The sequence below is a fragment of the Stenella coeruleoalba genome, assembly GCF_951394435.1.
Source record: "Stenella coeruleoalba genome assembly, chromosome: 11".
NCBI classification, from domain to species: Eukaryota; Metazoa; Chordata; class Mammalia; order Artiodactyla; family Delphinidae; genus Stenella; species Stenella coeruleoalba.
This window is the reverse complement of record NC_137157.1, coordinates 25,113,090-25,125,951: the sequence shown is the minus strand read 5'-3', so window position 1 is coordinate 25,125,951 and position 12,862 is coordinate 25,113,090. Positions and strand designations below refer to the sequence as shown.

General features: G+C 41.0%; 1 protein-coding gene across 1 annotated transcript in view; it reads right to left on the bottom strand.

The window, feature by feature from the left end:
* CCDC38 (coiled-coil domain containing 38) overlaps positions 1–12,862 on the bottom strand; it is a 41,412-nt gene that overhangs the window by 27,037 nt on the left and 1,513 nt on the right. Inside the window, 4 exon segments of the mRNA XM_079936549.1 lie at positions 3,106–3,186; positions 3,298–3,461; positions 5,812–5,876; positions 7,309–7,473. Coding sequence (XP_079792675.1) covers positions 3,106–3,186; positions 3,298–3,461; positions 5,812–5,876; positions 7,309–7,453 — 455 coding nt within the window. The 5' untranslated portion in view covers positions 7,454–7,473.

Genomic DNA, 12,862 nt, shown 5'->3' with positions numbered 1-12,862 from the left:
CTTATCCTTCAGAGCCTGCCTTATCCATACCCTTGTCAATACCCTTATCAATATTACTCCTCTATCTTCAGCCTCAGTACTTCTTTTGCTCAGAACCTCCCTTAAGTCCTGCTGGGAGTGATATTCAAGAGTCAATAAATGGCGGGCTCATGTATCAGCCGTCAAAAGATGTTGGGAACCCCTCATTCTACCACCACAGTATTTTTAGACTGAAAGCCTCTCTGATGTTCTACAAAGAACAGGATTAAAATGGCTACAACTGCACAGCTTCCAAGCAAAAGCTTCAGAATAAGCTCCCTTTCTCTGTGTAAACAGATGTCCAGCCCTCCCTTCAGCAGAGGGCCTCTGTGGGTCATCCTGAGCCCAAAAAGAGAAGAGGAAATATATAGCAGATGCTTGCATCTCTCTGCTCTGTTAGCAGCCTGTTTTTCATGACCTTTTGCACCTTCTTAGTGTGACAAGACACATAAACGACAAGCAAGTTCTCTATGGCCAGGCTGTTTGGAAGGTTTAACTGGGTGGCAATTGTGTATAGTTACTGTACTTTATGCAAACATAGAGGCTGGTACTCTAGTTCTATAAAGAGAATCTTCTAATTACATCATGGAGGGAAGGAAGGTAGGACAGGATTCTTCAACTTGGAGCACTTTCAACCTTAGGCTCCTGACGAAAGAGGCTGCTGAAGCCAGAATGCGTTTGAAACACACATTTTGTTAGTAGCAATAGTTTCCAAGAAACTGTCATCCAGTTCATTTGCTGTGTTTCAGACAAGCTATTGTCTTCCTCCCAAAAAAGTCTGGGATGTAAGTCTAGGACTTAGTTTTAGAAAAGAGAGAAACACTGAGTCCTCAAAAAGAAAAAACAAGTTTTAGCATGACTCGATACCAAGACCAAGTGTCTCCTGGATCGTGAAATTTCTGTTTAAGGATGTGACAGAAGGAAGCTTCTTGAGATATTTAAAATTAGATCAAGTTGACATCCACTTGACCATAGAAGAAAATATCCAAGGTTTAAAAAGAGTAGCTGGTATTAGAATAATTTTATCCCAACTCCTGCTCCTGTAATTTTTGTCATTATAAATCCTAGTTTTTTACTCTTTTTTGAAAAATTTTATTTTATTGAAGTATAGTTTACAATTTGTTAATTTCTACTGTACAGCAAAGTGATTCGATTACATATATACAGATACATTATTTTTCATATTCTTTTCCATTATGTTTTATCACAGGATATTGAATATAGTTCCCTGTGCTATACAGTAGGACCTTGTTGTTTATCCATTCTATACAGAATAGTTTGCATCTGCTAATCCCAAACTTCCAATCCTTCCCTCCTCCTCCCCCCTCCCCCCACCTTGGTAACCACAAACCTGTTCTCTATGTCTGTTAGTCTGTTTCTGTTTTGTAGATAAGTTCATTCACGTCATATTTTAGATTCCACATATAAGTGACATATGGTATTTGTCTTTCTCTTTCTGACTTACTCCACTTAGTATGATAATCTCTAGGTCCATCCATGCTGCTGCAAATGGCATTATTTCATTCCTTTTTATGGCTGAGTGGTATTCCATTGTGTATATGTACCACAGCTTCTTTATCCAGTCATCTGTCAATGGACATTTAGGTTGTTGCCATGTCTTGGCTACTGTCAATAGTGCTGCAATGAACATCGGGTGTGTGTATCTTTTCGAATTATGGTTTTCTCTGGATTTATGCCCAGGAGTAGGATTACTGTATCATATGGTAACTCTATTTTTAGTTTTTTGAGGAACCTCTGTACTGTTTTCCATTGTGGCTACACCAATTTACCTTTCTATCAACTGTGTTGGAGGGTTCCTTTTTCTCCTCATCCTCGTCAGCATTTGTTACTTGTAGGCTTTTTTCTTTTTTTTTTTTTTTTGCAGTACGCGGGCCTCTCACTGTTGTGGCCTCTCCCGTTGCGGAGCACAGGCTCCAGACGCACAGGCTTAGCGGCCATGGCTCACGGGCCCAGCCGCTCCGCGGCATGTGGGATCTTCCCGGACCGGGGCACGAACTCGTGTCCCCTGCATCGGCAGGCAGACTCTCAACCACTGCGCCACCAGGGAAGCCCTACTTGTAGACTTTTTAATGATGGCCATTATGACCATTGTGAGATGGTACCTCACTGTAGTTTTGATTTGCATTTCTCTAAGAATTAGAGATGTTGAGCATCTTTTCATATGCCTGTTGGCCATCTGTGGGTTTTTTTGTTTTGTTTTGTTTTTAGGCTGCACCGGGCAGCATGTGGGATCTTAGCTCCCCAACCAGGGATCGAACCCATGCCCCCTGCATTGGGAACGCAGAGTCTTAACCACTGGACCGCCAGGGAAGTCCCCATCTGTATGTCTTCTTTGGAGAAATGTCTCTTTAGATCTTCTGCCCGTTTTTCGATTGGGTTGTATTTTGGTTATTGTCTTATTTGAGCTGTTTGTATTTTTTTGGAAATTTAGCCCTTGTCCGTTGCATCATTTGCAAATATTTTCTCCCAGTCTGTAGGCTGTCTTTTCATCTTGTCTATTGTTTCCTTTGGCTTTACAAAAGCTTGTAAGTTTGCCTATGTCCAATTTGTTTATTTTTTGCTTTTATTTCTACTGCCTTGGGAGATTGACTTAAGAAAAATTGGTACATAAATCCAGTTTTTAATATCAACCAAGTTAGTTTCAACCAAGTGTAAGTATAAATATAAAAAATACTCCCAATTATAATTGTAAGATGACTGTAAAAATATAAAAGCACCCCAATTTCAGAGATGGTAAAATGGGGGAAGAACAGTGCCTTAGAATGAAGATAAAAGGACACTTAGAAAATAATTTATTGTTTACCCCTAACATTACTTTACTTCTTTTCAACTAATTTCTTGGTTTCTGTAATGACAAGTTAGAGAAATGTTTCAGCCAGAGGTCACTGTGTCCTGGCACCCAGGTAGAGATAATCCTTGATCGACAGATTACTTATTTTTAAAATGTGATAATACTTATGAAATCATCAACTGATAAGGATTAGTCCCACTGAGGTCTTGCCAGGCACAAGTAGGTTTCAGTGGGGCAAGGACACTTGATGAGGAGAAGACGGTGCCCGGCCTCACCTTTTCATCAACTGTACCTCCATACTCGCCTTCTTCAGCTCTGCTGTCATTTGGAGTTTGTTTATAGTTTCTTGTGCTGCCCTGAAAAGAAACAGATTTGTTAGTTTGCTTTGTATTGGGCTGTGTTCTGAGAAACTAAAAAGAAGAAAGAAGGAGGGAAAAAGGCGATCTGGCCAGAGTGAAAAAACGAACATTTTAAGAGCATCTACAGATCTCTGGTCGTTTTCTCGAAGGAACTCTTCAAAGGCCATTGCGTCTTCTTCGAGCTTTTTTTCTGCTTTCATGAATTGTCTTTCCTTCATTATTGTGTGTTTTTCAAACTTCTGAATTGTGTTTCTTTTGGTTGACAGAGCATACTAGGAATATTGAAAACAGAAGTGCATCAAGAACATGATTCCACATTTCTAGCACATTTCCATGGTCTCACAACAAAGGGAAAAATAACTGGCCTGGTCTGTGATCACTTGTATTAGAAATAACAGTATGCCCAATCTTGGGGCTACAGCCTTCATTGCATGTAGGGATTTTATTTTCAGGATAGTTAGAACGGGGACTCATGCCTTTCTTTCACTTTTATAAAGAGGTTCAATGTTGTTCCAAAATGGTTCTGCAGATCAAAATAGCTACGTATCCCCTCAGGCTCTATCCTAAAAAAAGGGGGTGGTGGTCCATATCGCTCCAAAGAGCAAGTCTACTTAGTATTATTCAGTGTCCCTCCAATACTTTCTGGGCCTTGGGAAATTGGGCTGTCTGTAGCCACAAAAGCTTTCCTGTAGGAAGTACCATGGGAGAGTCAGGTTCCAGTGATTCCTCCAAGGGGGTAGGAGGGTGGGGGGGTGCTTAACCAGCCTCAGAGCATCCTGTTTAGATCCCCAAATACAACCTTGATAGCTAGCTGCTTTTTTTTTTTTTTAGTACATAATATAAGAATCCACTTGGGTTTTTAATGCCATGCATGAAAAATAAAGTATAAACAAAGCCACATATATTATAATATAAATGGATTAGAATATGGAAATGAGATAACTTTAAAGAAACAACAACCAAAAGTTAGATACTCCAAGTTTAAAACCCCAAGATATTTCATTTATTACTTTGTTTGCCAAGTAGTTACTGAGTGCCTGGTGTGTGCCAGGTCTGTTTTTTTTTTTTTTTTTTTTTTTGGAGTACGCGGGCCTCTCACTGTTGTGGCCTCTCCCGTTCTGGAGCACAGGCTCAGCAGCCATGGCTCATGGGCGCAGCCGCTCCGCGGCATGTGGGATCTTCCCGGACCAGGGCACGAACCCGTGTGCCCTGCATTGGCAGGTGGACTCTCAACCACTGTGCCACCAGGGAAGCCCCCTAGGTCTGTTTTAAGTGGTACTGATAGAGCAGTGACCAAAATAAACAGCATTGCTTTTACGAAGTATTCATTCTAGTAGAGCAAGGGTGTCGATTAAAGGAGAACAAGTGGTCCAGTGGGCAAGGGCAGGGGTTTAGCCCAGGAAAGCCTCACTGATATGGTGAACGTTAAACAGAGACTGGAAGGAAGTAGGACGCAAAGCATGCAGATATCTGAGGGAGAAGTGTTCCTCCCAGAAGGAAAAGCCTCCTGTGCAAAAGTCCTGAGGCAAGAGCATGATTGGTGTGTCCCAGGAACAGCAAGGAGGCCAGTGTGGCTGGAGCAGAGTGACAGAGTAGAGAGTGGTAGGAATGAGGTCAGAGAGCGAGTGAGCTGGGGACCAGAAAAGTCACCAGAGGTTTTCAGCAAAGGAGGGGCAGGTGTGGAGGACAGGCTGAGTTCAGAGAGCAAACGTGCGAGACCTGTGTTCAGAAGGTCTAACGTAATTCATGCGAGAGCTACTGGCAACACGGACCACAGTGGCAGCAGAGGAGGTCATGAAAAATAGTGTGATTACAGATATAGTTGGAAAAAAATATATTCCAAAGGATATTTGGGTGTGGGCTGTAAGAAGGAGGAGTTGAGGATAACTCCAATATTTTGGGCATAAACAACTGGAAAAATGGAATTGCTGTTTACAGAGATAGGGAGCACTGCCTGAGATTCCAATCTGCAGGGGCAGGAAGGGTATAGCAGGGGCAGCTCTGGCAATGCAAAGTTTGAGATGCCTATGGAGCATCTAAGTAGAGATGTTAAGAACTACGATTACAGTTGTTGAGTCTGGAGTTGCGTTTGTGAGTCTGGAGTTCAGGAAAGAAGATCAGGCTAGAGAAGTAAACTTGGAAGCTGTTAACAGGGCAGTAGAATTTAAAGCCTCCAGCCTGGAGAAGGGTAGATAGAGCGTGGGGTGAGGTGTGAGCCCTGGTCATTCCAGCATTTGGAGATCAGGGTGAAGAGGAACAAGAAAATTATGAAGGAGTGAGCTGCCAGTGCCATGGAAGAACCAAGACATAGAGAGGCCCAGAAACCAGCTGAAGAAAGTGTTTCAAGGGAGGGTGATCACCTGGGCCAATACCTGCTGGAAGTGAGTAGAGGGAAGACTGTGAAATGACCATTTGAATTTGGCAATGGAAGTGGTGTTGGTGGAATGATGAGAACAAAAGCCCCGAATGAAGTGGGTTTAGAAGAGGCTAGATCTTCAAGGTAGGAAAGGCAATGTATCTGGGGCATGAAATGGAAAAATAAAATGTCCAGGTGAAAATTTGGCAGGTATATGCAGGAAGTCTTCTATTTGGCTAATGGGAGAAAGAAATTATTTTAACTACCTCGAGCATAAATCTGTCTCTGTGGTCTTTAATAAATTCATGGACAGTCCTTTTTGTGTCTGCACCTTTAAAGAAAATTGAAATAGACTTAGGTTTGATTCATTATCCCTCAAAGATGTTGTATAAAATAAAAGGTATGTAATTAAATTATTGCATACAGTATGTATCTGACTTAAAAAAAATACCTTCAGATAAACCTTTTCGTAACCACTGAAAAATTACTTTAATAATATTAGCTACCATTTATTTTATGCCTATATTCCAGGAACTTCACTAGACTTTTAAAATATATAATTTAATTCTATTAATAACCCCAGTAAGGTTCTTATTACTATCCCCATTCTGTATGTGAGGTCCTGAAGCTCAGAGATGTCAAGATGCTCGCCCAAGACTGCACAGCTAACAAGTGGCAGAAAGGTATAGTCCCTGGTATCACCGTGTTGCCCAGCATTTGCCTATTTTTCATACAATTACAGTGCAGAATATGCACCTCCAAGAGCTTCTAAATAAGTTAACATGGCTTCCTTCTTCTACATTAATTATTGAATTCAAAGTCCTTTCCTAAGTGATTTTCTTGTTCTCTGAAGATTTTTTTGTTTTCCACAATTTGGGAAAGTACATGGATTTTGGGAGCCAAAGAAATTTTTTTTTTTAGTTACCACAGCAAATGCTGGGCACTCCATGTGTGTTCATCCTTCCTTCCTTTTAATTTTCAATTTAAAAATTTGGACAAGACACATTTGGGGGAAGATTTTATGACTCCATCATCGTACCATTAACCACTTTAACCTCACTAGCTTCAAACTGCTATCAATCTCATTTATAGACACTTCTTGATCTGATGAGTAAGAAACGCCCATGACATTTTGATGACCAGATTGCCCTCATTCATAGAGCAATAATGAATAGCTTGTACTATTTTAACAGGTTGACTTCAAAGAACATTAAAACAGGTTATGATTTTTTCAACAACAGGCAAACTTGCTTAATTCTATGAGCTTCTCAATTCTGGACGTAAGAGTTTCACGGCCTGAACAGTCAAGGCTCCACTTTAGAAAGTTTCTGTATTTCTACATCTGAAATGAGATGAGTGTAAAAGGTAGAACTGAGTGTAAAAGGCAGAGCTAATAGCTCTAATACTGTATCATTTTGGCTGTGACCTTCTTCCTTAGAGCCACGAAAATGAGTCATAGTCTATTTCTTTTCGCAGCTGCTGAACTTCCCTGACCAGGGATGGAACCCGCGCCCCCTGCAGTGGAAGCATGGAGTCTTAACCACTGGACCACCAGGGAAGCCCAAGTCTATTTCTTGGAAAAGGTATGTTTTCTTATTTAAAATAGATTTTCTCCCAACTCTCAACCCCCATTTACAAAGACCTGCTACCATATTATGAGACTGCATACTTCGTTTTTCTCACCTCCAGAAAAGCCCCCAAACCTAACATTAACAGTAAATATTCAAAACAATATTCTTAATCAAACAGTAATTTAGCCTTACCTTCTGTAAATCTGAGACTAAGAGTGGGATCTAGCCCCGGTTTTTCAGTTGAGGTACCACCTGTGTCAGCGAAGATTCCCATTTGGCCCAGGTATGAACGATTCTTCATTCGGGATGAAAAAGTAGACTTTTGGTAGATTTTCATGCTGTGTTCATAAATTTTTCCTGCCCAAGCGAAAAAGTTTAACAGAATTTCTAATATACGAAAATAATGTGTTAAAATAGTGATTGTATATAAAATTATCATGTGCAACAAGCCCTTTTCTCATTACTAATTCGTTAAACAAGCAACTTCAAGTTCTTTTGTCTGAAGGATTGTGCCAGTTTTCAATTCCTTCTCATATGAAGCTGAGCACAAAGATCGGAACGTTCAACCTTGATTAAACATAAACTTCACAAACAGGAGACTGGAAAGTGTTCTGGTTTTATTTTCACGATCTCGTCTTGCTCAAAATGCAGGTCTCTTGGAGATTCCACCGATTTGAAAGGATTGGTTCTGTGGAACTGAAAACTTGAGAGCAAATGGACCTCCCCAGTAGACATTAAAAAAAATCAGGCTTCCCATTTCTTGAATCTTTTCTCAATATCGGATACTTTCAAACTATAGAACACATGCAGAAAACCATGACCTCACAGCTGAATTGGTTAGTAAGCATTTCTAGATTTTTTTCCCCTCATTCTAATTAGGATTTAAAAAATTTTTTGTAATCAACCTTTACTTCTAGTGATAAGCAAAGCAAACCTCATGAAATCGGAACCATGGATCTGCTTCTGTACTTGTATGACCCTGAGAGTGAGCGCCTTACTTGCCACACCTTCGTCCCAGCCCACTGATCTTGTCTTTATTTAAAATTTTGATATTTTATTCATCATGGATTTTTTTGCATTAATTTTAATTTCTTACAATAGTGAATTAAAATGTTGCTTATTCTGATTGCTGAGTTTTTGCCTCCCCCTTAAATTTTGCACCCAAGGCAAGTACCTCACTTGCCTCACGCTAATCCTTGTCCAGATTTTTATATATATTTTTTGTATCATTCAAATTTCTCAATGAGCTTATGTAATTTTTACAATGAAAAAAATAGCAATGATGTTTTCATTTGAGGGAAAAAGGTATTCAGGAGTTTATATAAAAGGGTGTGCTCACAACAAGAACAATGGGACAAAACATCCTATCTCAGGTTGCCCGTTTAAATACTTTTGTTTTAATTAATTTATTTTTGGCTGTGTTGGGTCTTCGTTGCTGCACGCGGGCTTTCTCTAATTGCAGTGAGTGGGGGCTACTCTTCGTTTCGGTGCACGGGCTTCTTGTTGCGGTGGCTTCTCTTGTTGTGGGGCATGGGCTCTAGGTGAGCGGGCTTCAGTAGTTGTGGCACATGGGCTCAGTAGTTGTGGCTCCGGGGCTCCAGAGCACAGGCTCAGTAGTTGTGGCACACGGGCTTAATTGCTCCGCGGCATGTGGGATCTTCCTGGACCAGGGCTTGAACCCGTGTCCCCTGCATTGGCAGGCGGATTCTCAACCACTGTGCACCAGGGAAGTCCTGCCCATTTAAATATTGACATAAGCCTCCGTAATCTCAACGAGTCACATTTAAGACCCAAATGTCCCAGCAGCACTGTAGCAGATGATCAGGAATGCAGACTTTGGAGTGGACAAATCTGATTTTGAATCTTGATTTGGTACTTACAGATATGTAAGCAAGTTCATTTAACATTCAAAATATATTTCTGCCTACTGTGTGTCAGGCACGGTTCTGGGTGCTGGAGAGAGGGCAATTTTTTTTTAAAAGAACAACAAAAAAAGATAAAAACCATTGTTTTCATGGAGCCTACATTTTAATCCCTTAGCATCTCTGAGCCTCAGTTTCCTTCCATAAAATGGGAATAACAGTTCCACCTCTTAAGGCTTTCATGAGGATTCAATGAGGTTGTACATAAACAACCAAGCAGGATGCCTAGAATACGGGATGAATTCAGTAAATGGGAGCTACCAGGTGCTAATCATTACTCATTAGCCTGTGTTTTCACTTCTAGTGACCATAAACACAAAGATGAACAGGAGAAAAAAAATATATTAAAGCGTATAAAAGAGAAAATATTAATAAAAACCTACAACATTGATACTATACTTTTCCAGATTACTGAAGTTTTTTCACAGGCATTAGGTTCATTCTGACAGGTAGAAAAGCAAGGTTGGTGAAAAATTGATAACAATCTGTTGGGTTGATGTATTTGCAATTTGGATGGCTAATACTAAAGATTTGCAGGAGATTTTCTTAAATTTATGCTCAGCACTCATCCCCACCCTTAAGATTCTGCTCACCTCTTTCTTGTCACATTTCCCCCTCTTCAATTCTTCTATTTAAATTCACTCCCTTCCTCATCCCTACTCTCATTCCCTTTATCCTCAAAGTCTATCTGCAATAAACACCTTTATCCATAGGTTCTGGCACTTTTTCACTCATAGAAAAACTGGAAGTTCTCTTTCCTCTAAGCCAACTGCTAATAGCAGACATCTGCTCTTACTTCATCTCTTGGGTAATTCATAGCACACGTAAAGAGAATCAGTGGTCTCTAGAAGTTGTTATACTTCTATATTTCCATATGTATTAATCCCCCTATTGATTAATGAAGGGCTGGTGATGACCATAAAGGAGAAGAAGAGAACCAGCTATGCTTAGGAAGGTATTATAAAGTTCCCGAACTAAACCAATATGGTGTACCAACCAGGAAAAATAAGTAGAAGCTGGTGAATGTCTTCGTTGTGCAAAATAAAAATAGCAGAATGACTAAACAAAGGCTCTGTACCCAAATGAGAGGGAAAATGTTGCTGGATTGCACAGCAAATGCGTGCAAATTCACATCTAAAAGACATGTACAAATCCAACTTCTGATGGATGAAAAAGATAAAGAGCTCAGAAAACCAGGGATTGAAAATGGTGGTGTGTGATTGCAAGCCATCAGTTTTACAGGCTTGTGATTAAGAGCATGGACTCTCATTATGCTCCTTCATCCTCACCCCTCAATTTCCCCCTCTTTCAAAAGAGATGGTAAGAATAGCACCTACCTTGTGGAATTGTTAGGGGAGTTAGTTAGCATATGTCCCGCCCTTTGGACAGCATCAGGAGCACAGTAAGTGTTATGTAAGTGTAAGCTCATGGAGAAAGCGCTCTAAGGAGGGAAGATACTTGGTGTGTTTGAGAAACAGCAAGGAAACCAGTGGAGCTTAAGCACAGTGAACGGAGGGGAGTGACAGCCAAGGTCAAAGAGACAACAAGGGCCCTGTAGGTCATTTACTCAGTGGAATAAAGATCATTAAATGAATCACTCTGACTGCTGAGCTGAGAAGAGACTATAGAAGAGGTTGAGGGTCAAGTCGGGAGGCCTGTTGGGAGGTTACAGCCATCGAGAGGCAAGAGCTTATGGGGTCTCGGGATAGTAGTGGAAGTGGTGAGAGGCGCTCAAATTCTAGATATATCTGGAAAGTAGAGACTACATGACTGGCTGGTGGTTTGGATGTGGGGTATGAGATAAAGAGCCCAGGAAATAAAGAATGGAGTTGCCATCAACAGAGACAGAATCAATATTAGACATCTAAGGGGATGTGGGTATAAAATATACTGTTCTTCCAAGTGAACACCATGCAGGTTGGTTTAATTCTTGCATTATTCTAACATTATGCAATCACACGTGGTTACCACATTATATAAAAGACTGAGTCAGGTCCTTTGATGCGTGTCATCGTAGGGGCAGCACGAATGGCACTGTGGAAAGACCCTGGCCTTTGGGAACAGGCAGGTTTGAATCCTGCCTCTGACTCCACCCAGCTCTTTCTCTTAGGCCTACCCGAGTAAACTCAGTGCACCTTAGCTGCTGCTTCTATCAAGTGTGGATACTCATACCTTTCTTACAGCCTTGTTGCAATTTCCAAGCACAGATAATGTATGGGAAGTGCCTACTGATGATAGACTGATAGGGAGATAATTGCTTATACTTTCTTCAGAGTAGATATCCAGATCTGTCCTCTTTCTGGTCCACTTTGTCTTGTGAATAACCACAGCACTTGAAAAGAATAGGAGAGGTAAGTGACAACTAGCTTTCCTAAGGAACCCTGAATTAAAGTTATTGAAACCCGGTCGTTTGAGAGGAATTGACCACCAATATCCATACAAATTTGGGAATCTGACTCACCTTAGGGCTGATTCTTATTATTCCAATCTTTGTGGAAGTGGAGAAAGAGGAATTTTTTTTTTTTTTTTTTTTTTGCGGTACACGGGCCTCTCACTGCTGTGGCCTCTCCCGTTGCGGAGCACAGGCTCCGGACGCTCAGGCTCAGTGGCCATGGCTCACAGGCCCAGCCGCTTTGCGGCATGCGGGATCTTCCTGGACCGGGGCACGAACCCGTGTCCCCTGCATCGGCAGGCGGACTCTCAACCACTGCGCCACCAGGGAAGCCCTAGGAATGGGGTTTTATAATGTCCAAACCTAAAGTCCTAGACCAATTCTAAATGAATTCACAGTAGCAATATCTAGCACATGTTATCTGAAGCAGTTTGTGTTTGATTTTCTCGACAACTCTCTCTACAATTCAATGAAAATGGATTTGCAGATTCTCCTATTAGGAGATAGAAAGCTCTGTTTGTCCCCCACGTGCAAATGAAGATTTAGACAGATTCTCTCAGACTCAATGCCTTTCAAGTTTTTCCCACCTCATTCCGGCCCAGTTGGACAAATACTAGGAGAAAGGGCTGTGAACTGTGTCCTGGGATAGTGTGTGGAGACCAGCACTAGCAATTTTTTATTTACAGGAAAGCCGGGAGCCACTAGGTCCTTGGCCTACTCTGGGACCCGCCTCTTTTCATTAGGTCAGAAGCAGAGCGTGACGGTGAGGAAATTACCTTCAGCTTGACCTTTAAGGACCTGCTGGCGTCAAGCTAGCTATTTGGTATGGGCTTTTCTGTTGACATTTCTGACTGCACCTTTTGCAAACTGAAAATATTACTGGAGTTCAAGAGGAAGGAAGAGTAGGGGAAAGAAATAGCCAATTTGAGTCCCATGATGTGAAAAGTACTTTGTGAACCAAAAAGTGCTACAGGGATGCTGGTTATTTCTGAGGAAAAATGTGTTATCCTCACCCCTCTATAATTATTTAACAATGACCGGAGGAGAGAAGTCCACTCTTAACCTTCTTGCTTCTGCAAACTTCTTGTTTGCAGGAGCTTTTTGGGGAATGTTGTCTATCTGGACTGTAATTGGATACACTCAGTTCACCCACAGATATAAATTCCCATGAAGAAAAAGTATGATTTCTTTTAGACTTACCAAGAGCTTGTACGCTTTAAGAACATGGTATATTCTTTGAAGGACTGTTGGTTGAAATCAAATCTTTAACTTAATTGACCAGCAAGGCAAATAGCAGGATTAAAATAAACTAACAGTAATAATAATAATACTTCTTTAGAGCTAGGCACTGGGCCGAGTGATTTACATTTCATCTTATTTAAAGCTCAAACAAGTCCATAAAGTAGAATCAATTACTCCCATGATATGGATG